Source organism: Culex quinquefasciatus, chromosome 2, assembly GCF_015732765.1.
Source record: "Culex quinquefasciatus strain JHB chromosome 2, VPISU_Cqui_1.0_pri_paternal, whole genome shotgun sequence".
Lineage (NCBI taxonomy): Eukaryota > Metazoa > Arthropoda > Insecta > Diptera > Culicidae > Culex > Culex quinquefasciatus.
In genome coordinates, this window is record NC_051862.1 from 2,796,528 (window position 1) to 2,818,181 (window position 21,654).

Consider the following 21,654-nt stretch of genomic DNA (forward strand, 5'->3'; position numbering starts at 1 on the left):
CCAGTAGCGCCCCTTGGAAGAGAGTTCGCGCGCCCTTCTTTGGGGGATTTTAAATGTGATTAACGAGTTTCACCTTCACGTTAGTCGGGGCGCAAATTTCTCCGCCAAATACCGGGGCATGGGAATTTCTCGGCCTGCCGGCCGGCCGGCATCCAGGCAGGCTGTGAGCAAAATGCTCTCAACTTGATTGACACGAGAATCGTCGTCATCAACTAGCAAGTACGTCACGTCAAGGTTGACACCCAGAAGGTCGACTTATTTTCGACTATTTTTCCTGGCAAAGCAAGCACCGGTATCGAATTACCGGGTGTCGCTACCGCGTACGTGCTCTTGTTTGCTTAAGGTTCGTTCAGGTCCGATTTTGTTCGGAGTCTACAAGTCTACCATCGCCTTGGTGAAACGTGATCCACTCCTTTCACACCTTCACTCGAAAAATGCTCACCGCGGTGAGAGGCACTTGGCGGCTTCCTGCACTTCTCGCACCGGGTCATCCAAATTTGGAACTGCACAGAAAACGCACTGTTCGATAATAACTTCGAGGGTGATTTATGTCGACTTAATTCGCGGCCGCGATAAGAGTCCGCCGACAAGGCTGTCCGTGCAAAACCTTATCGCAGTAGGCTTCGGCCGACTTTCGTAACGCTCTATGGCGCCATTTGCGCGTTGCCAATTAAATCTTGATAATTTTCCAGCATTTATTTCTGGAAGGCCCCAATGTCGCGTACAGTTATGTAAATATTCTACAATAAACTTGAGGTCGTAAATATCCCACAACCGGTTCCGAAACCGTCGACCAATAATCTCCCTTCAAGAACGCGCGCCCTGCTCACGCAGTAGGCCCAGGAATGGGACAACTCCATCCCGGGCGGCCAACTGCGATGGCCTATTAAAATATCTGACTTGCGTAAAGCTTCGATCCTTTCCCTTCAAAAACGATCGTCGAAAAGTTCTTTCTCTCGCTCAATCTCCCAAAGCAGGAACATAAACAAAACGTTGAACCCCGACTTCGATTCCGGAATCCCGCCAGCAGAGGGAGAGCGAAAATCACTCCAAAAAGTAAATGTTGACTTTGATGCTTTCGGGACGACGCCCGAATCTCAGCCTTCTTGGATCGAGTTCATCCAGCGTGCGCAGGTTGCTTGGTTCAGAGTTGGAGAGCGGGGTCCAAGTCACGAGAGGAGATACAGGTGAATGAACCTCCGCGTTCAGGTGTGCCGCCGCCACCGCGAAGGTGGGTTCAAGACGGAGCGCTGAAATCACGTCGAGATGAGCTTTTATTTTAGGGTGAGTGCGCAGTGTTGCCAGCAGCGTTGAAATCAGCGTGTTGTCGTCTTTTGAAAAGTATTTTTGACAATGATCGCTGATCATGGTCACCTGACAATCTGGCAACACTTTCGCAGCTGAATGCGGTCAAACCCATTAGATAATCGTCACGTTACGAGTTTTTTTTTTTTTTTTTTTTTGGAAGGAGTTCCCGAATCCAAGCAGCGGACCTGAAACAAGTGGTTCGTCGCGACGATCATCCTAGCAAGCAAACAAACAAAACGTATCGATTTCGGGCCGTTGAACCTAGCGCGATCGCCTACTTGGACGAACCAAGTTCGGACTCGATTTCAGCTGATGCGTAGATGTTTAATGGCCGGTACAGTTAGCTGTAATAGTTTCGAGCTCCTGACACGAGGATGCTAAAATCGTGCGAAATTAGTTTGCGACCCGCTAAACACTAGTGTGTAAACAAACAACTGAGAATGCTGCTGGGTTTGCGCGTCTACAAAGTATACCAGAAAGAATTCCATTTCTAGTTCTTAATTCAATTACATCACACTTGACCGGCCGGTCTCTACGGCGGGCATGTGCAGTAATTCAATTACGAAACCCGACGCACATATGCTGCCTTGGTTCGTTGGTTCAGAAATAAACAACTAAATTTATCCCACTATGCTCCACGTCTGCCCACTTCCCCCCTGCCAGAACTACGCTGTTATTTTTATTGCCCGGCGTTTCAGTCCACACATTTTCCTCAACCTTGATTTTCGGCCTCACATGAACCACCTCAACAGGGGCGTAGTCGGAAGAGGGGGAGCGAGGGGGGGGGGGCGGGGCAATTTTCCGGTTTGTTTGCAGCAACAACGCGATGGTATCGGGATTTGCGCGCGCACTCGCGAGATGTTTTGGCTCCCCGCGATCCAGATCAGGTCCAGATGATCAGGGGAAAAAATAACGCAACAAGTGCAGCGGTGATTCCAGGTCTCGACATAAATGCTTGATTGAAGCGCCGAAAACATCGCGGAAGGGCATCTTACCTGCGAGGGGAGAAACGGAGAGAAAACAGAGAAAATTATAAGCAATTTGGAGTGATGTTTTGGCTTGTTTTGCCTTCCTCACTGAGGTAAGGCTATAATCCTGCTTTAAAAATGAACTTCGTATAAAAACGTCGTAGACCCACCTTCATGTATACATATCGACTCAGAATCGAAAACTGAACAAATGTCTGTGTGTATGTGTGTGTGTATGTATGTATGTGACCAACAAACTAGCTCATGTTTCTCGTCACTGGCTGAACCGATTTGACCCGAACTTGTTGCATTCGACTTGGTTTAGGGTCCCATAGATCGAGTTTTATACAGATTGAAGTTTCGATAAGTAGTTCAAAAGTTATGTATAAAAATGTGTTTTCACATATATTTAGATCTCACTTAACTGTATGTAAACAATGTCCGGGTCCATCATCCGACCCATCGTTGGTTAGGTTATCAAAAGACCTTTCCAACGAGTCCAAAACATTGAAGATCTGGCAACCCTGTCTCGAGATAAGGCCACTTAAGTGATATTGATGTACTTTTTGGAAGCTGGATCTCACTTCAATGTATGTAAACTATGTCCGGATCCACCATCCGACCCATCGTTGGTTAGGTTATCAAAAGACCTTTCCAACGAGTCCAAAACATTGAAGATCTGGCAACCCTGTCTCGAGATATGGCCCCTTAAGTGATATTGATGTACTTTTTTGAAGCCGGATCTCACTTAAATGTATGTAAACTATGTCCGGATCCACCATCCGACCTATTGTTGATTAGGTTATCAAAAGACCTTTCCAACGAGTCCAAAACATTAAAGATCTGGCAACACTGTCTCGAGATATGGCCACTTAAGTGATATCGATGTACTTTTTGGAAGCCGGATCTAAAAAATAGATGAAACTTGTGTACGTACAGCCATTGTTGTGAGGAAGGCTCCAACCACATAGGTGGATTAAGTTAGTTTTGAAATGAAAATTACTTCATTTGGGGGTATGAAATTGTGAAAAATTATTCGTAATTGATTTTTATCGCACTCGCAACTGTTTTGGGAGTACACGCGAATCATGAAAATTCATAGAAAGTCACAAATCAGAGCTGAATAGTAATCGTCGCTCGCAACGAGAGCGGGGTTCATCACTTGCACCGGTGCAAGTCTCCAAAATTGTTTTACGTGTTTAATAATTTAAAACGAGCTCTTGTTACGTGGAATCATAAATCAAACCGGCCGTAAGTCGTCATTCTTTCTCAGAGAACTCCTTTTCTGCTCAGTATTCCGATCTCGAAGCGTTCATAAAGCACACAAAAAATATCAGACTGTCACAAATAATGAAAAACGAAGTGTGACCGATCGCATAAAAATGCAAAGTGTCACACACGCATTCCGTTTAGCATTTTATGTTCCCACCATATTTATACACCTTTCTCTGAACCCCTCGAGCGCTCTTTTATGTAAATTTAATTTGATTTGATTTAGTTCAGAGTGTATAATTTTGCTGCGCAACAATAGGCCTAATCGTGCGGGCCTCAATCTGTCTCTGGATGTGTCTGTGGCCCATCTGGCAAAGTAGGCGCGGCGACGCGTCTATAATCAGGTGCCGGGCATCGCACATTCTATTGGCCGCGCCACCTCTTCTTCTACAGGGTGACAATTTTGGTCATAGAACGGATTTTTTTTTTCAAAGAATAACTCAAGAAATTCAACAGAAATGTGTCAAGTTGTCTTCAATATCAGTCTATGCTATTCTGACACTTTCCACAAAGTGTAACCGGGACGGATTATGAGATACAGATCACGCATTCTGAGAGCATAATCACCTTTGAACGAACGCCCTCAAAGCGAAAGAAGTTACCATTTTGCATAGACATTAGCATTTTATGGCTTTTCTATCGAAAAATATCTTCCCCGGCGAGCAGTGCGTGACTGCAGTGAGCTGCACTAAAGTCATTTGAATGCTCGAGCACGCCGGGAAAAAGTTTGATTGTTTTCTCCCCTTGCGACTCCGTCGCCGCGCAAGAAGTAGGCCATGGAAAACTGACACCCCGTTCGTCAGCGTCACTTGCCGCGGCGAGCATCGTTAAATTCCAATCAATCTACAAGAGGAGTTCAGAAGTGATTCTTCGGGATTACCTCACTCACGATCAACACTCAACCGAGTGATGACGAAATGAATATTCATTCATGAGCCTAGTTCATATGCATCGAGAGTCAGGTACTGCAATTCGTTTAAAGACTAACTCGAAGAGATGGATAGATGGCGCGCAAATTTGCCACCTTCGAGACCCCAAAAGAGGGGTATTCAATCGCCCGTGGCCATTCGAAGGCAGGTTTCTGTGTCCACGCGAAGCGTGAGAAACGTTCCGTGGAGGGCCCTTCCCGCACGTCACCTAGATTCGATTTGCATAGAAATTTCAAGCATTTCAAACCTGATCGCGTCTCGATAGAGGTGGTTGGTGAATTTCTTTCTTTCCCCGATCAAAGTAGTCGCAGTGTTGCCATGGAGAGTAGGACTCCGATGGAATGCTTGACCAATCGGCGCGCGCGGGTGTAAGCGATACCATCAATTATTTATAGCGCTCGGAGCGGTTTTGAGGACAGGACGACCTTGCGCGGCTCGGAGACTTTCCAAGTCGGCCACGACTTTTATCGACGCTGGCAAGAGATGCCAAAGTTCTAGTTCGTGTCCAAACGAAATTAGCGAAGCAATTATTCGAAGGTCATCGCGCCAATTGGTCTCAGCAAGCCCTGTCGCGCGCGCACACTTTTCGTGTGCCTAATCGGCCCAATTGGACTTCTAGCTGCACAAAAGAGTTGGAGGAGCTTTTCACACAGAATGCACTGTGGAGTGGAGTTGCGCATACACAATAGGTGAACGGATTTGACCTCAAATCGTGATGATGGCTCGGCATCATCGTCGCTCGGCTCTTCAGCAACCAACGCGAAGTGAGGAGATAGACAAATAATAAATCGCAGGCGAAACTTCAAGGCACAGGAGAGGAGAATGTTAGCAAAATGATTCAATTAATAAAGCATAATAGAATAAATTACGGCGCAAAGCGCGGCGAGAGGAGTCTATTGTTATTCGCCCGCGAGGGCGCGATGATCATATTTGTATATGTAAACATCTTGTCATGGAAATGGCATGGGAAAAGTGCAAACTCAACAGAGGCCGAAATGGTCTCGCTGAAATTCGCAGGTTCGTTGTCTATCGCCCTCTGCAAGTCTCTCTTCTTCTCTGCAAAGCGCTGGGCGTGGGATGATCCACCCCAAATGTGTGGTCTAGACAATTAGTGGTAATGTTTTTTTGTTTGAAGTGGAATAACCGGCGAAAATCGCGACTCTGACCTTGGCCAGTCAGTCACCGTGGCGACGAGATCACGCTAATCGAGTTGGTTGAATCTCTTTTCAACTTGTTTTAGCTCTCTGAGCAAACCATGTAAAGTCTGCACTGCAGAACCCCAATGGAGTGCAGCACAATCGTTCGCCTACTTCGATCTGCAACACGCGCTCAATTAATTCGCTTCGATTCATAATGCCGGTGAACCTTGGCCTGCAAAATCTGCCTGCACCAATCGTAACGCTTCCTGTGTGAATCACCTGAATTGCATCCGAGATTAACGAGCTCCAATCAAGTAGCCCGCGCGCGCGCTCAGCAAATCCTTCCTTCCTGCCGCACAACCCCACCGGCGGCCAATAAAGCCAATTCCGGTCAACCGGCTTAGTCGTCACAAAGTCTGCGCTCAATCATCCGTTTTGCCTCCGCACAACCTCCAGCGTCTATTTCATAATTGTCTGCGCATAATCGTCGTCGTCGTCTGCGTCGACCGACGCCGTCTGAGACGGCGTTCGCGCAGGCCGGTATCGAAGTAGGCTTGCCGACTAGTTCGACTTCTTCCCCCCGACGATGATGCATACCGGCGCGTAACGCACCCGCTGCACCTTGCTGCACACAGGCCTACTTTGCTCGACAACAGCAAAATCTCTCCGTCGTTTTCTAGGCTTGCTCTATCCCCCTAGAGTCTGGCGAAGCCTCTCGACACAGAGTGTAATAATTTGCGAAATATGCGCTGATGCATTAACCATGCCGTCGCTACCCCTTCAGGAGTAGACACGGGCAAATGTGTTTCAACTTGATGGATTTTGGCTTCGTCTGTAGTGGTGGCGATGGTGCCGTATGTCTCTACACCATAGTTATGCTTTTATGCACAATGCCATTTTCTCCAGCGCAAAAGGTTTTTAAGGTGCAGCAGTCAAAGTGTAGCCTCCAGGCGGGAGCGCAAGGAATGGAATGTCACCGCCTGCTGCAACAGCAGCAACAACAACAACAAGTAGCAGGCTGTGCTGTGTGGTAAAAGTGGCACAAACGGATGGAAAACATTTAGCCTACTTAATGGTGTGGTACACAGAGGTGAAAATTGCTGTCACTCGAAGGGGCGAAATAAATCAAACAAATGGGATGTGACTAAAGACGGAGCCATTTCCAGCCGAGATTGATGGTTCGGAACGATTCCGGTTCGTGTGTGGTGGCACACGCGGTCGTAAAATTTGATACGATAGGTCAACTCGATTTAAATTTCTCACGAAACTGCATTAAATTCCGGGTGACTGCGAGATTACGAAGGCCGCCGTCTCAAACGGCAATTAGCTTCTGATCTTTTCGTCATCGCGATCTTGAAATGTGACATTTACCAAAACTGGAAGATGCATTCCGTCATTCCGCCCCTAGCAACCAACTAACCTTTGACGACTAAGCCTACCTCGATCGCCTAGCGTGCGACACGCGGAAATGTCGATATTTGTCAAAACAATAATTTCTACAGCGCGCTGTGCCAAATTCATTCAAAAAAGCAGTCGAAATCAAGTATTTATATGACGGTGATGAATATTCATGAACTGCACAGTTTTTTTTTTTTGTGTACGCCGCTGTCTGGCGTCCTATTTAGTTCCATATCGATTAGCTAAAATACCAACAAGTTCTCCCACCCCTGCCTGCACCTCCTCGTGCAGTTCAGGATGCACACAGGTTGGTCGCAGGGTGACCAGTCAAATCGAGTTTAAAAAATACCGTCTATTTCAGAACCTCAAATAATAGCCGTTTCTTTCCATAAGAATAATTTCAAACCAAAAACACTTTATAAATAAGAAAATTATCCAGGACAATCAACCATCGACAAAATATTTCTCTCTATTTAGGCCGTTGCAAATATTTTTTGAAGTTTATGTCCCTCGACTCTGACCAAAGTTTTTGCGGTGCTGTACATTGGAATTTCATAAAAAATCAAAATACTTTTAACCCAGCCCAAACATGCTAAATATGATTATAAATGCAGAAAAATGCGTTTTAGATTGTTTTAAGTTGATTGAAAAAATATTTTGTTTGCCTCTTGATTTTTCGGACTAATTTTGAAGGGGGAAACTTTGAAAAATATTTGCAATGGCCTTATTAGGAAACTTAACAAATACACTGGGTTTGATTACATAAGATCAGAAAAATAATTTACAAATTAAAACACTTTTGCATTATTTTGATTTAGAGAGAAAAAAATGTTTCAAGCAGTCTTGAAGAAATAATTGGAAGCTGAACAATACTATAAAAACATAAATATTTTAATAAGGTCATTGCAATATTTAAGTATTTGTTCCCCCTCCCTTTCTTAATTTTCTTTAAAAATTGTCATACAAAAATCTTGAAAATCATTTGTAGACTGTTCAGAATAGTTTGCTAACGTTTTTTATGCATTTTCAATCAATTTTTTTTATATATTGTAAAAAAATATTAATTTTGAGACCTAAAATTGGTAAAAGACGAAAAAATTTGAAAAAGAATAATGTTTAAGAATTTATTGATGTTTGGCAAATTTTTGATGATAACATAACTGAAATGAGTTATTTCCAATAAATTAGAGTTTTTTTTGTGGAAATCCTAATTTTTTTTACAAAATACCGTATTTTCCGAAAACTCAAATTTTCTAAATTGTAATAAAGTGAAGAAGCATATGAAATTTCGTTTCATTTGATACCCATGTTGCAAATATTGAAAATTTGAGTATTTTCGAAAAAATACGGAATTTTGTGATTTTTTGTACGCTCCAGAAAAAAACTCTAATAAAGTGCAAAATCATAAAAAATTTCGTTTCGTTCGATACCCATATTACAAATTCTTAAAAATTTTAGTATTTGCGAAAAAATACGATATTGCATACAAAATTTTGCTTCATTGGATACCCATATTGCAAATTTTAAATTTGAGTATATTCGAAGGAATACGGAACTTAGTGATATTTTTAGTTTTGAACAAAAAATAAAATCTTATAAAGTGAAAATACATACAAATTTTCGTTCCGATTGATACCCATATAGTAAATTATGAAAATTGGAGTACTTTAAAAAAATACAGTGTTTTTGCATTTTTTTTAATTTTGTGCCATCCTGTTTCTTTATAAATTTTAAAATTACGGTGTTTTATTTCATGATTCAATGTGGTTTTTATTTCAATTTCCAGTTTGACAAGTATTTTTTATTCTCTAAAAAAATCTTCAAAACTTTCTCCTGTCAAAAAAGCTGGTGTAACAAATGATTTTAAAAACAAATTGACTTTTTGAAATCGCAAATAACTTTTCAGGATCGAGTATTACAGCTTTGGGACGTTCTACAAAGTTGAAGAGCATTTTGGTGAACTCCCAACTTTTTGCCCGCCTTTCCCGTTTTCCCGACTTAAGTGAGCACCCTGTCAGGTTGGCACAGTTGAAACCCCCAACCAAAATGGTTCCATTCCGGCGCAAAAATCGTAGATCCTGCTCTACACGAGAAGCGCGCGCAGACTTAATTTATGCAAACTCACGATCGACACCGCCGATTCGCGGGTGAATCGGATTTGTGACTCAAAAGTTGTTGTGTGGTGCACCGAGCCGGGTGAAATCGATCTGAATCAGTGCAACCAGCCGCATATACTTCTTACTGACACAAAGTATTTCATCAAGTCAGTCACAGCAGCATAGATCTGGCTCGATCTCTTCGCGGTGCTGGTAGCAGCATATCGATCACCGCGTAGACACAAATTGAGCTGCAGCCGCGCAGCAGTTTGTCATCGTTTAGCGAGGTTGCTCCCTTCTTGAGATTGGGGGATGGGGAGGTTGGGCATTTGTCAGTCAGGGAAAATTGTTCACCTCTGGGGAGTGCGGAATTTATCGGGGCTGGTTGAACTTTTGGGAACCTTGAAGATCGTTGCTTTAAATAACAAGAATCTATAGAGAGGTGATCGCCCTGAGCGTACCCACAAAACGGAACTACAACAACACTAGCCTGCTACGTTTTCACAGTTACCAGATATTACATGCAACGCCGTAGAAGCATGGTAGGCTCTGCTGACCATCCAGCAATCCGGCCCATGTCGGAAGGTTGTCTGATCGCTAACCGCAACACTTTTATTACAGCAGCAGGCCGTGCGAAAGTGGCAGCAGCCTGTAAGCTAGACTGCTCCCGCGAGAGAGCCAAAGATCGAAACGATTTGATTGAATGGGTGATCAATGGTGACTAGACTGCTGTTAGGCTGCTGCTGCCGTGGCAACGGTCCCGGTCTCGGACCGGTGGTCTACTAGCTATTTAGACCGAGTCAATTTTTCATTTCTTCGACACGCCGTTTGTTTGCTGGATTAGAGCAGTGCAGAAGAAGAAATCGCATACCGTACAGAGCGCGCGCGGCGTTGTTAATGTCAAATTGTTATTGGTAACAGCCGGGGGTCGGTCCTGTTAGATGGGAAGGTCGGGTGGGGGTGGTAATTTTACAGCGCCGCACGACACTCTCTGGTCCGCGAGTAATGAGTAGGCTGCGACGGGCCCCCCGACTTCATTCATATCAGGTCTCATTACTGTTATTCGTTCTCCGCAACTCCATGCAACCTTGATTAATTCCAAGTCTTGAGCGCATGTACGGCCGCGCCTTCCGAATTGATCCAAGCAGCTCGGGTTTTGCCTATCTCATCTCTAATTGCATTAATCTGACGACGGGATTGAACTCACCGCAAACGAGACGAGACTGCACCTCCTCCTCACTCTAATGGAGTATGAAAGATGGGTTTGGCGTGCGACTCGGTTCCTGCTGCTGGGAATCTACGAAAAAACTTTTAATTTTTTATGATTCACTTTTTCTTTCCAGCTATCTCGTGCTCTCCCGGTGGCCTCCCTGCTCCGGGGAGGCTCGGTTTGTTCAGCGGTTCCCATTATATGCAGCGACAGAGACTTCTCACGGCGTCTCGTCGTCTCTTGCTCACATTTTTACGATCGGCATTTTCTCACATATTTCCCGGGCGCATCTTCCTAAGATTACCTCAACTCTTTTTTTTTTTTGCGGCGACGACAACATCGTCAAAGTATCTAATTTGAGACTTAAAAAGAGAGAGAGACTTTTACGTTTTCGTTACCTATTTCATATTTATACATAGATATTCATCAACGTCACATCGTGCGACCCCTCGGCGCACACTCACAAGCAGCAGTGGTGGTGGTGGCAAATAGTCAACAACTCTTTTCGGTGAAGGTCTTCTGCCGCGTTGAGTGAAAGGTCGAGCGCGTATTAGCGATCGCGGCATGCCATGGGTTCTGACATTTCATGTGTGAGAGTTCAACGCGCGCCGCGCGCTTGGACCACCATCGCGCGCCGAAGTAGCGAAAGTGCGATGAAGATGCGCACCCCGAGTGCCCTCGGGGGTCGTGTCCCGGATGATGACCATCGCTCTCGCTAAGTATACCTACTTGTGTGCACCCTGTGACGAACTCGCCGATAGAAAGTGAGATCGATCCGCGAAGCGCAAAAGAGAAGTGATTGATTGTAGCGTTGAGTTGGATAGACAACCCCGAAGATGTTACGTCGAGTTAACCTGTGTGTGCGGGTGGTTTCGGTGGGAAAATATTTCGGTTTCTTCGTTTGTCATGGCCACGGAAGAGACTCTGGTAATTACTCTATGCAAAACAACCAATCAACGCCTACTTGATGACAGTTCTGCAAACACACCATAGGTCACTTTGTCATGGGGTTCAAGAACTTGCAGTGTTTCCATCCCAATTAGCGACGCCAAACAAGATCGATCGGAAATGACCGTCCGTCCTTCGATCGCGCAACCCTGAAGTCCGTCCCGACGCCCGTGTGCACCTTGTCGCGCAATTTGTCGCTGTCGAGCGCGCGTCCAAGATGAATGTGGTGGATAACAAGTTTTCACTATCCTCTGTGGTATTTACACACACGCAAAGTTGAAGGACAATTTCCTCACCGCCGGTCGGCGGTGTGACCTAACCTGTTCTGGAGCGGCCACTTGGCGCGCGGAGGAATCTCAAGGCGATCAACGTCGTCGCGATGACAACACAACGCGAGTCCGTAGGATCGAAGCCTTAATTTACGACCTAGAACAACGCTAATTATAGTGATGATGCGCAAAGAAATGGAGGATGCAGCGCGCGTCGTAGCAGGCGTGTAATTACTTCTGATTTTATGATGTCTGCGCGCGGTTGCTTGGATGTCCGCGTCTACCGAGAGGATTAAGTTCTTGCGGTTGAGCTAGCCTAACACTAATTGATGAGTCTTGCTCTAATCTAGATCCGTCATATTTTGACAGATGCGTTGCGTAGCAACTCATGAATGAAGCCGCACTAAGTGGAGGGTACTTTGGCAGATGGGGCTCCACCCTGCTGACAGCTAGTAATCTGGTTGGTGGCAAGCTGGCCACCACCGCGTCCTTCAGAGTGTCATTAAATTTAATTTGAACTGTTTTACGTGCTGTTTTGTGCCAACTCGGAGGGCAGCTGCCGAGCGGGGGCGGTTCCCTTGGTGCAACTTGAACTTCTTGGGACCGGCACAGGGTTGGGCTCTTAAGCCGAAGGCATTCGCTTGTAGACCGGGCTTGACCCCCCCAACATGATGCTTAGATAAACAACGACCGCCGCGCTGTGCTTTCGGTTGTGGCCCCATTTTGCCCGCAGTTTGGAGGTCAACCGAACTCCATGTTTGCTGCAGTTTTGTTTTGCGCGGTGAGCGATCCATAGGTCACTGCGATCGAATCCATATTTTCACACCATATCGGTCAATGTTTTGACAGCGGCGATACCCTAGAACTGCACCGCCCGGGAGAGTGACGAACCAAAAGGTGCTACTGGCATTTCACACCCCCCTTTTCGAAAGAAAAAAAAACAAGCCCCCGAAAAAACCCAGGTCCGGGTTCGGTGCGCGCGGCTCGGATCGATTACATAAAACCGAACCGGCCGGCCTAATTCGGAGCACTTTTCTGCACTAATCGAACAAGACACGCACAGATTTGGGACGAAAACACGTTTCTCCCGGCATTCGCAAACAGCTGAGCTTCGATAGTTTGACAGGTTTTGAAATTTTTAGGTTGGAGTTGGACTGCGCCAACACAAAGCAACGACCTTTCACTCGTCAAACAAAAAATGGTGTCAAATGAGTGAGGTTTTACTGTGCCGGCTTGTCGCGACACGGCGGCAAATTGACCGTAGAAACCGTGGAAGCCGGATCAGTGCGTTACGGTGACTTTCATTCTGACCGTGAAGTTGTGTTCCGAGGAACAGTGTTGAATTTGCTCAAAAATATTTAGGTTTTTTTTAGGGCTGTGAAGTCGCGTTATGCGTCTCTTCATTAACTGATCTTTGAACACAGATTTGATGGAGAAGCATGGTTGTTGAACTGAAATATAACTCAAACAAGATTTATTGCCCTTCTAGGTGAACTGCTACTATTCCGTTCAAGATCCATCCAGCGTGACCAGTCAACAAAAACAAACCGTAACCGTTGGGTCACTTGTAAGGATCCCCGGTGACGCAACAGTTCTGAATATGGCAGTGCACGTGCCAATCGCAGCAAGCCGAGTGCAACCGCACCGCGTCGACCCAAAAGTGCACGGCACTCTAGATTAACCTTTTCTCGGTGAAGCGCGGCAGTGCGAATAAATTTCCCGAAAAAAAAATCGAAAGTTACGCGTTCGTCTTGGAATTTAACCGCGCGCAGGGAGAAACGACGGTGGAACAAAAGTGAATGTTGTCCAACCGGGCGCGTTGCGAAAGAGGCCTTTTTTTCGCGCAATTTTAGTTTATAATAGGAGCAGTTAGGAGGAGGTGAGCGAATAAAAAGTTGCTCCGCGAAAAAAAAGCCTCGCGAAAAATGTCTCGACCTGATCAAGATGCACAAGCAGAAGAAGAAGTTGAAGTGTGCGCGGACCTCCTAGATCTGGCCCGTATTGTTTCGAAGCGCCAAACCGGTTGCATAACCTACAAACACACAAACCTCCCGGTTTGCTACGATCACATTCCTGAGTGCACCGTAGGTAGGTTTCGCGCTGCAGACGGCGCGACTCCGCGATTGCTGCGATTCGATTTCGTTCTCGACACATCTCTCCCACAATGCGCGATTCCGCAAGCTTTCCTCGATCGAAGAACGTCGTCGTCGCACAAAGTGACAGCTCCAGTCACGTTTTCATCCCGATTGCTTACACGCAAAACGGACATTAGGTATAAATTCCTAATTTTTAGTATTTTTTGAACTTATGTTCTAGCTTGTCAAATTATACCTAAAAATTAGTATTTTTTTCTTCCTAAAATTTAGGATTTTTTTAGAACACTGAAGTACTTCTTAAAAATTCCTAAATTTTAGTATTTTTTTTAGTTCAAAAATTGCGATTCACGTTTTGACAAGTCAAAACAAAATAATTTCGTGGCTGTGAGTTGGTGTTCCGCGGTGCTGCTGAAAACTTCGGAACTTTGGCAAGGTAAGTGTGCAGAAGAAAAGTGGTTCTCCGGTTCTGCACGGAGAACGGAACCCGGAGCATCCTTATTAGAAGAAGTGTGGCTCGCGTGCTTGTGGTAGAGGAGGAGGAGGAGGACGGAACCTTCAACTCCCGGCGGAATTAAAAAAACCGCCTCTTCCCTCTCGTGCTCTGGAGGACGGATCTCGGTACGGATATTTGCGCAAGAGCTGGAAAGGGGAAGTATAAACGGACCCCAACCGTGGGGATTGTGCGACCGTGGCGATTGTGTGAATGAAATCTATCTTTTTGTGATTTGGTTGGACGTTGCGGGTGTGTGTATGTATGCGTTTGTGAAAGTGTTCGTGTGTGTGTGTGTGTATGTATGCGTTTGTGAAAGTGTTCGTGTGTGTGTGTGTGTGTGTGTGTGTGTGTGTGTGTGTGTGTGTGTGCTCGTGTGTATGAGAGACTGAAAGTGAGAGGGTGGGGGTAGAGGAAGAGAAAGAGAGAAAGAAAGAGAAAGTGGGTGAGAGAAGAGGAGAGGGAGAGAAAAAGTGGGAGAGAAGAGGGAGTGAAAGAGAGCGAAAATGGGAAAGGGAGAGAGAAAGTAGAAAAGGGAGAGAAAGGGGGAGTTTGTGAGAGAATGCTGGAGGGGAAGAGCGAAAGAAAATGTGGGAGAGAGATAGGGTGAGGGTAGAGGAAGAGAGAGATAGAAAGTAATAGAGAGAGAAAGTGGGAGTGAGAGGGGCAAAGATGAAGAAAGAGAGAGATAAGAGATAAAGTTGGAGAGAGAGTAGGAGATGGAGAGATAGTAGGAGAGGGAGAGATAGTAGGACAGGGAGAGAGATAGTAGGAGATGGGAGAGAGTAAGAGAGGTAGAGAGAAAGTGAGAAAAAGAGAGGTGAGAAAATATGGGAGAGAAAGAAAGGGAGAGAGGGTAGGAGAGAAAGAGAAAAAGTTGAATTGAGAGGAAGAGAAGAGAGAGATAGCAGGGAACAGGAAGAGCGAGAAAATAGAAAGAGAGGGGAGAGAGAGAAAATTTTAAAAATCTCTAATTCCAAACATTATAAAACTCCAAAAAATCCAATCTTATATTCTACAATTCCAAATATTTAAAGATTAAAATGTTGAAGTTGTAAAATTATTAAAATGTTTAAATAATAACTGATATTTTAAATAAATAAATAAATATTAAAATATTAAAGAACACGGAACAAAATCCGGTTTGCGGAATCGCAAACTTTGCTTCCGATTTGCTCTACCAATCGCAAACCTCCGTTTACACCCGTCAGCAGGAAGCATTGCTTCCAATATCGCAAACGGTGATTTTCGATATCGCAAACGTAACGCCGTAACGCATGCCTGCCAAAAGTACGCAGCACGCAGCCACTACAATATTTACTGTTTTGAATTGACCGTTGCTTTTCAAATTTTGGATGGAAATAAGAAGAAGAAAAAGAGGTTTCAATGTTTTTATTTATTTATTCATAATTCAAAACAAAATCAAAGCAAGTGTGAGGTTTACTACGGAATTTTGATTCTATAAGTAGTCGATTTTTCTGATCTTGTCGTCCTGAATGTCTGCGGGGCAGCAGGTTACTGCTGCGTGTCGCTGCCGCCGTTGGCATGTTACTCCACGTGACGTGAGTCCCGGTGCTAGCAGTAGGAGAAGGTGGCGTGGCCGAAATGCACTCGTTGCTGCTCTACTTGCCAAAGTATTTGTGGCCGGCACCGCGGAAACTATGTTTTTGGTAATGATTGTACAGGTCCTTCTCGTGTTCGGTGACGTCGGCGGCGGGGCCACCCGGATAGAGGTGCTGAGACCGGTGCAGCGTGCTCGGGTCGTCGATCTGGCTGATTTCCAGCATCGCGCAACGAGCTGGCACGTCCCTTGAGCGGATTCGCGTACCGCCAGAGGTCCTGGAGGTTGACCGCCGACCTTTACCTCGAGAATCGACTTGAGCGGAGTGGCCTCCACTAGAAGACCGTCCGCCTGGAACAAGTCCCCAGAATCTCCGCCAGCAGTCGGATCTGTGAAGGTGTTTGCCGAACTCCCGTGCAACTACGTGCCGAAGACTGCGAAAGAGAACAAAAAATTAAATTTATTAAACCAAATTAATTTTCTGAAATCCTAAATTTTTTATTTTAAAAACGGAATCGGGCCCTAAAATCTTTAAATTCTCTAAAATTTTCTTATATTCTTTAAAATTCTCTAAATTTCTCTTAAATTTTCTAAAATTCATTAAATTTTCTAAAATTCACTAAAATTCTCAATTTTTTTCTAAAATTCTCAAAAATTCTAAAAAAAAACTCACAAATTCTCTAAAATTCTCTAAAATTTTCTTAAATTCTCTAAAATTCTTTAAAATTTTCTAAAATTCTCAAAAATTCTGTTAAATTCTCTAAAATACTCTAAAATTCTCTAAAATTCTCTAAAATTCTTTAAAATTCTCTGAATTCTCTAAAAATCTCTAAAATTCTCAAAATTTATCAAAAAATCTTAAAAAATTCGCTAAAATTCTCAAAAAAAAATCTCAAAATATTCTCAGCAAATTCTCTAAAACTCTCTAAAATTCTCTGAAATTCACTAAAATTCTCTAAAATTCTCTAAAATTTTCTAAAATTCTTTAAATTCTCTAAATTCTCTAAAATTCTCTAAAATTCTTTAAAATTCTCTAAATTCTCCAAATTCTCTAAAATTTTCTCAAATTCTTTAAATTCTCTAAAATTTTCTAAAATTCTCTAAAATTCGCTAAAATTCTATAAAATTTTCTTAAATTCTCTAAAATTTTCTTAAATTCTCTAAAATTCTCTTAAATTCTCTAAAAAACACTGAAATTCTCTGAAATTCTTTAAAATTTTCTAAATTCTCTAAAAATCTCTAAAATTCTCACAAATTATCAAAAAATCTTAAAAAATTCGCTAAAATTCTCTAAAGTTCTCAAAAAAAATTCTCAGCGAATTCTCTAAAACTCTCTAAAATTCTCTAAAATTCACTAAAATTCTCTAAAATTCTCTATAATTCTCGAAAATTCTCAAAAATTTAAAAAAATCTCAAAATTTTTCAAAAATTCTCTAAATTCTCTAAAATTCTCTAAAATTCTTTAAAATTCTCTAAATTCTCTTAATTTTTCTAAAATTCATAAAATTCTCTAAAATTCACTAAAATTCTCTAAAATTCACTAAAATTCTCAAAAAAATTCTAAAATTCTCAAAAATTCTAAAAAATCTCACAAATTCTCTAAAATTCTCTAAAATTCTCTTGTTTTTTCTAAAGTTCTCTATAACTCTCTAAAATTCTCAAAAATTCTCAAAAATTCTCAAAAATTGTCAAAAATTCTCAAAAATTCTCAAAAATTTTCAAAAATTCTCAAAAATTCTCGAAAATTCTCAAAAATTTGAAAAAATTCTCAAAAATTTGAAAAAAATTGAAAAAATTCTCAAAATGCCCAAAAATTCTCAAAAATTTTCAAAAATTCTCAATTTTTCTGAAATTCTAAAATTCTAAAATTCTAAAATTCTAAAATTCTAAAATTCTAAAATTCTAAAATTCTAAAATTCTAAAATTCTAAAATTCTAAAATTTTAAAATTCTAAAATTCTAAAATTCTAAAATTCTAAAATTCTAAAATTCTAAAATTCTAAAATTCTAAAATTCTAAAATTCTAAAATTCTAAAATTCTAAAATTCTAAAATTCTAAAATTCTAAAATTCTAAAATTCTAAAATTCTAAAATTCTAAAATTCTAAAATTCTAAAATTCTAAAATTCTAAAATTCTAAAATTCTAAAGTTCTAAAATTCTAAAATTCTAAAATTCTAAAATTCTAAAATTCTCAAATTCTCAAATTCTCAAATTCTCAAATTCTAAAATTCTAAAATTCTAAAATTCTAAAATTCTAAAAATCAAAAACCTGGGCCAATCCAGGTTGTGGCCAGTCCAATGAAAAAGTCCATCATCAATGTTCAGTCCCGTGGTACCATTAAAATTCTATTTTAAAAGAAAAATCTCGATTCTCCTTTCACTTCAAGCAGATGTGCGCGCCTCCGGTGGAGATGGTCTTAGAAAGCCAAACTTAGTTGTTGTAAAATATTCAATGCAACAGTTCAATCACTCACCCCTTTTTATATCCTCCATTTGGTTCGCCACGTACGGGTGATCCCAGAACGCGCGTCGGCCACCTTGGCCCACTGAATTTTGATTCGGTTGAATCGCTTGAATGGGCACTTGATTTTGATTTGCTTCCCAAAGAACACGGTCGCTGCACCGCCGAATTTGAGCGTGATTTTGTTCTTCTCGGGGTCATACTGGATGAAGGTCGAGTTGGTTCCGGCGATCGGGGGGTTCTGGTATTCCAGGATGCACGCCTTGCCGTTGCAGGGCTTCTTGTCCGGAGGTTTGCTGCTCGGGTACATTGACGCCGGCCGTTCGACCTTGTGTTCCTGGGTCATAATCTGCTTGCACTCGACGCAACGCTCCTTGAGGCCGTCTCCACAAGGTCTGGAAGGTTGGAAGAATTCGTAAGTACCAATTGCATCAGATTAGTTCGTAGATGGATACTCACTCCGAGCACTTGCTCCACTCGGAAACCTCCCACGCAGAGGACAGTCGTTGATGTTGCAGAACTGCGGTTCCGGGTAGGGCTTCGTGGTACACATGCTGTTCGGTACGATCATGGTGTTCTCACCGTCGCGGGTTACCTCGTAGATGCACAGGAACTTGGAGCACCGCGTAAACTTCGAGTAGTTCCACCGCGGTGGACACGGAATGTCGTTACAGTTTCGTATCCGCGCCTCAGGTTTCGTGTCCGGTGAGCACAGGAACGGGGACACGATCTTGCCGGTATCTTCGCGAGTGCAGTTGATGGTCAGGCAGGACGCACTACAACTGTTCGCAGGCGATGTTGGAGCTGTGGCCAGTCCGTTCGTTCTTCCTGTCCCCGCGTACTGACTATTCGTCAGCCCGGTGCTGGCTGTCGTGTTGTCGTGCCTGCTTAGTTTTCTCTCTGGGGAAAATCATTTGTGTTAGCAAACTAATATTATAAATGGTAAAAACGCGCTGAAATTTCATGCAACTTTACCTTAACGAAGTTTTTCTACGCTGTGCACTCAACTGCAACCGTCCCTTGTTTCCTCCTCCTGATTCCGGATCGGACCAAAATCGGCCTAGCCTGAAAGATCTGCCCGCCACAGCCGGGAGGCAAATGTGGTCAAGCATAAGATCCCCGATGCTTGGTTCACTCGTCCGGACATGACCGGACCGGTAACAAATTTCACTCCCGATTTTAAAAACAAAAATAGCAGCAACGCAAAAAAAAACAAACCACCCGCGAGAAGGTTATGTTCGCAAATTTTCTGTTTGTTTATTTGTGCGCGAGCAGCTGATTGTCAAGCTGTCAAAGCGTAACGCATTGGCTGCGTCGGGCGACGCAGAAATTCGTACCGCAATCATGGGGTTTGCGATTCTGCAAACATTTTGTTTCAAAGGCGAAAACAATTCTTTCAATATCGAAAACATTTGTCATGATTTCGCAAACATCAAATGTTTTCAAATTCATCGCGAAAATTTTTCGGATCCGCCGACTGGATTTTGTTCCGTGAACTAACAAATTATAAAATATTACACAAAATTATAATGTTAAAATATTCAAATCATTAAATATTTATTTTAGGTAAGTACATTTATGAAAAGGTTGTGTTTTATGTAAATAAAAAAAATTATATAATTTAAAAAAAATTATTCTTCCTGCATAGCTCTTGGAAAATACCTAATTTAAAAATTAAAATATTAAAATATTAAAATATTAAAATATTAAAATATTAAAATATTAAAATATTAAAATATTAAAATATTAAAATATTAAAATATTAAAATATTAAAATATTAAAATATTAAAATATTAAAATATTAAAATATTAAAATATTAAAATATTAAAATATTAAAATATTAAAATATTAAAATATTAAAATATTAAAATATTAAAATATTAAAATATTAAAATATTAAAATAATAAAATAATAAAATATTAAAATATTAAAATATTAAAATATTAAAATATTAAAATATTAAAATATTAAAATACTAAAATATTTAACTATAAAAAATTAAAACATAAAAAAAACAAAATATAAAAAAATTGATAAATTTAATATTAAAACTTTAGATACATTTAAAAATTAAAATTTAATTTAAATTTTAATATTTATTTTTAGGTGTGAACATTTATGAAATAGTTGTGTTTGATGTAAATAAAAATATTAATATCATATAAACCATTGTTTTCTTCTGCCTGCATATATCTTGGATAATACTTAATACCTAATTTGATCTTTGATTATTCTTAAGTATAAGTAATTTTGGATCCCTCACTTTTTCTGAAAATACCTCAAATTTAGGTATTTATTCCTAGAAATAAGGGATAATCATGGTCCGCCATCTTGGATTATACCTAATTATTAGTAATTGTGGATCCCTCACTTTTTCTGAAAATACCTCAAATTTAGGTATTTATTCCTAGAAATAAGGAATAATCATGGTCCGCCATCTTGGATTATACCTAATTATTAGTAATTGTGGATCCCTCACTTTTTTTCTAAAAAAACTCAAATTTAGGTATTTATGCCTAAAAATTAGGAATAATCATGGTCCGCCATCTTGGATTATACCTGAATATAAGTAATTTTGGATCTCTCACTTTTCCAGAAAATACCTCAAATTTAGGTATATATACCTAGAAATAAGGAATAATCATGGTCCGCCATCTTGGATTATACCTAAATATTAGTAATTTTGGATCCCTCACTTTTCCAGAAAAAAACCTCAAATTTAGGTATTTTTACCTAGAAATAAGGAATAATCATGGTCCGCCATCTTGGATTATACCTAAATATTAGTAATTTTGGATCCCTCACTTTTTCTGAAAATACCTCAAATTTAGGTATTAATTCCTAAAAATTAGGAATAATCATGGTCCGCCATCTTGGATTATACCTGAATGTCAGTAATTTTGGATCCCGCACTTTTCCAGAAAATACCTCAAATTTAGGTATTTATACCTAGAAATAAGGAATAATCATGGTCCGCCATCTTGGATTATACCTAAATATTAGTTATTTTGGATCCCTCACTTTTCCAGAAAATACCTAAAATTTAGGTATTTATACCTAGAAATAAAGAATAATCATGGTCCGCCATCTTGGATTATACCTAAATATTAGTTATTTTGGATCCCTCACTTTTCCAGAAAATACCTCAAATTTAGGTATTTATACCTAGAAATTAGGAATAATAATGGTCCGCCATCTTGGATTTTACCTAAATATTAGTTATTTTGGTTGCCTCACTTTTCCAGAAAATACCTAAAATTTAGGTATTTTGGTTCTACAATTATACCTAAAATATAGGAATTCTCGTACTAAAACGCTATTAGTAATTTTATTACTAATAGCCGATTAGTAATAAAATACCTTATTGCAGTCAGGTTCGATTATACCTAAAACTTAGGAATTTATACCTAATGTCCGTTTTGCGTGTAGACCGCGCGCTGCGATTGCCGCCTGTTGTGCGCAGAGCAGAACAGTTAGCTTCGAGGTTGCAGAATCTCGCCGGCAGA

General features: G+C 41.4%; 2 protein-coding genes across 3 annotated transcripts in view; both read right to left on the reverse strand.

Annotated features, from left to right (window-relative positions):
• LOC6034509 (cyclic AMP response element-binding protein A) overlaps positions 1–21,654 on the reverse strand; it is a 116,259-nt gene that overhangs the window by 61,948 nt on the left and 32,657 nt on the right. The gene's annotated exons all lie outside the window — the stretch shown is intronic.
• LOC6034508 lies at positions 15,567–19,329 on the reverse strand. Of its 2 annotated transcripts, XR_005277242.1 has the most exons (4): positions 19,121–19,329; positions 18,605–19,045; positions 18,159–18,540; positions 15,567–16,118 (listed from the first exon to the last, which is right to left on the reverse strand). XR_005277242.1 is itself a non-coding variant. In XM_038253836.1 (2 exons), exons 1-2 carry the CDS (start codon positions 18,344–18,346, stop codon positions 15,746–15,748), a joined length of 561 nt encoding a protein of 186 aa, XP_038109764.1. In that variant the 5' UTR covers positions 18,347–18,485; the 3' UTR covers positions 15,567–15,745. The 2 variants fall into 2 exon arrangements, 1 of the variants encoding a protein (XP_038109764.1); XM_038253836.1 differs by lacking the exons at positions 18,605–19,045; positions 19,121–19,329 and having other exon boundaries at positions 18,159–18,485.

Excerpts from the sequence above, each read along its gene's own strand:
- LOC6034508 (XM_038253836.1), bottom strand. The coding sequence starts at position 18,346 with ATGACCCCGAGAAGAACAAAATCACGCTCAAATTCGGCGGTGCAGCGA. Across the intron at positions 16,119-18,158 it reads AATGGAGGATATAAAAAGGG|TCTTCGGCACGTAGTTGCAC; the intron begins GTGAGTGATTGA and ends TCTCTTTCGCAG.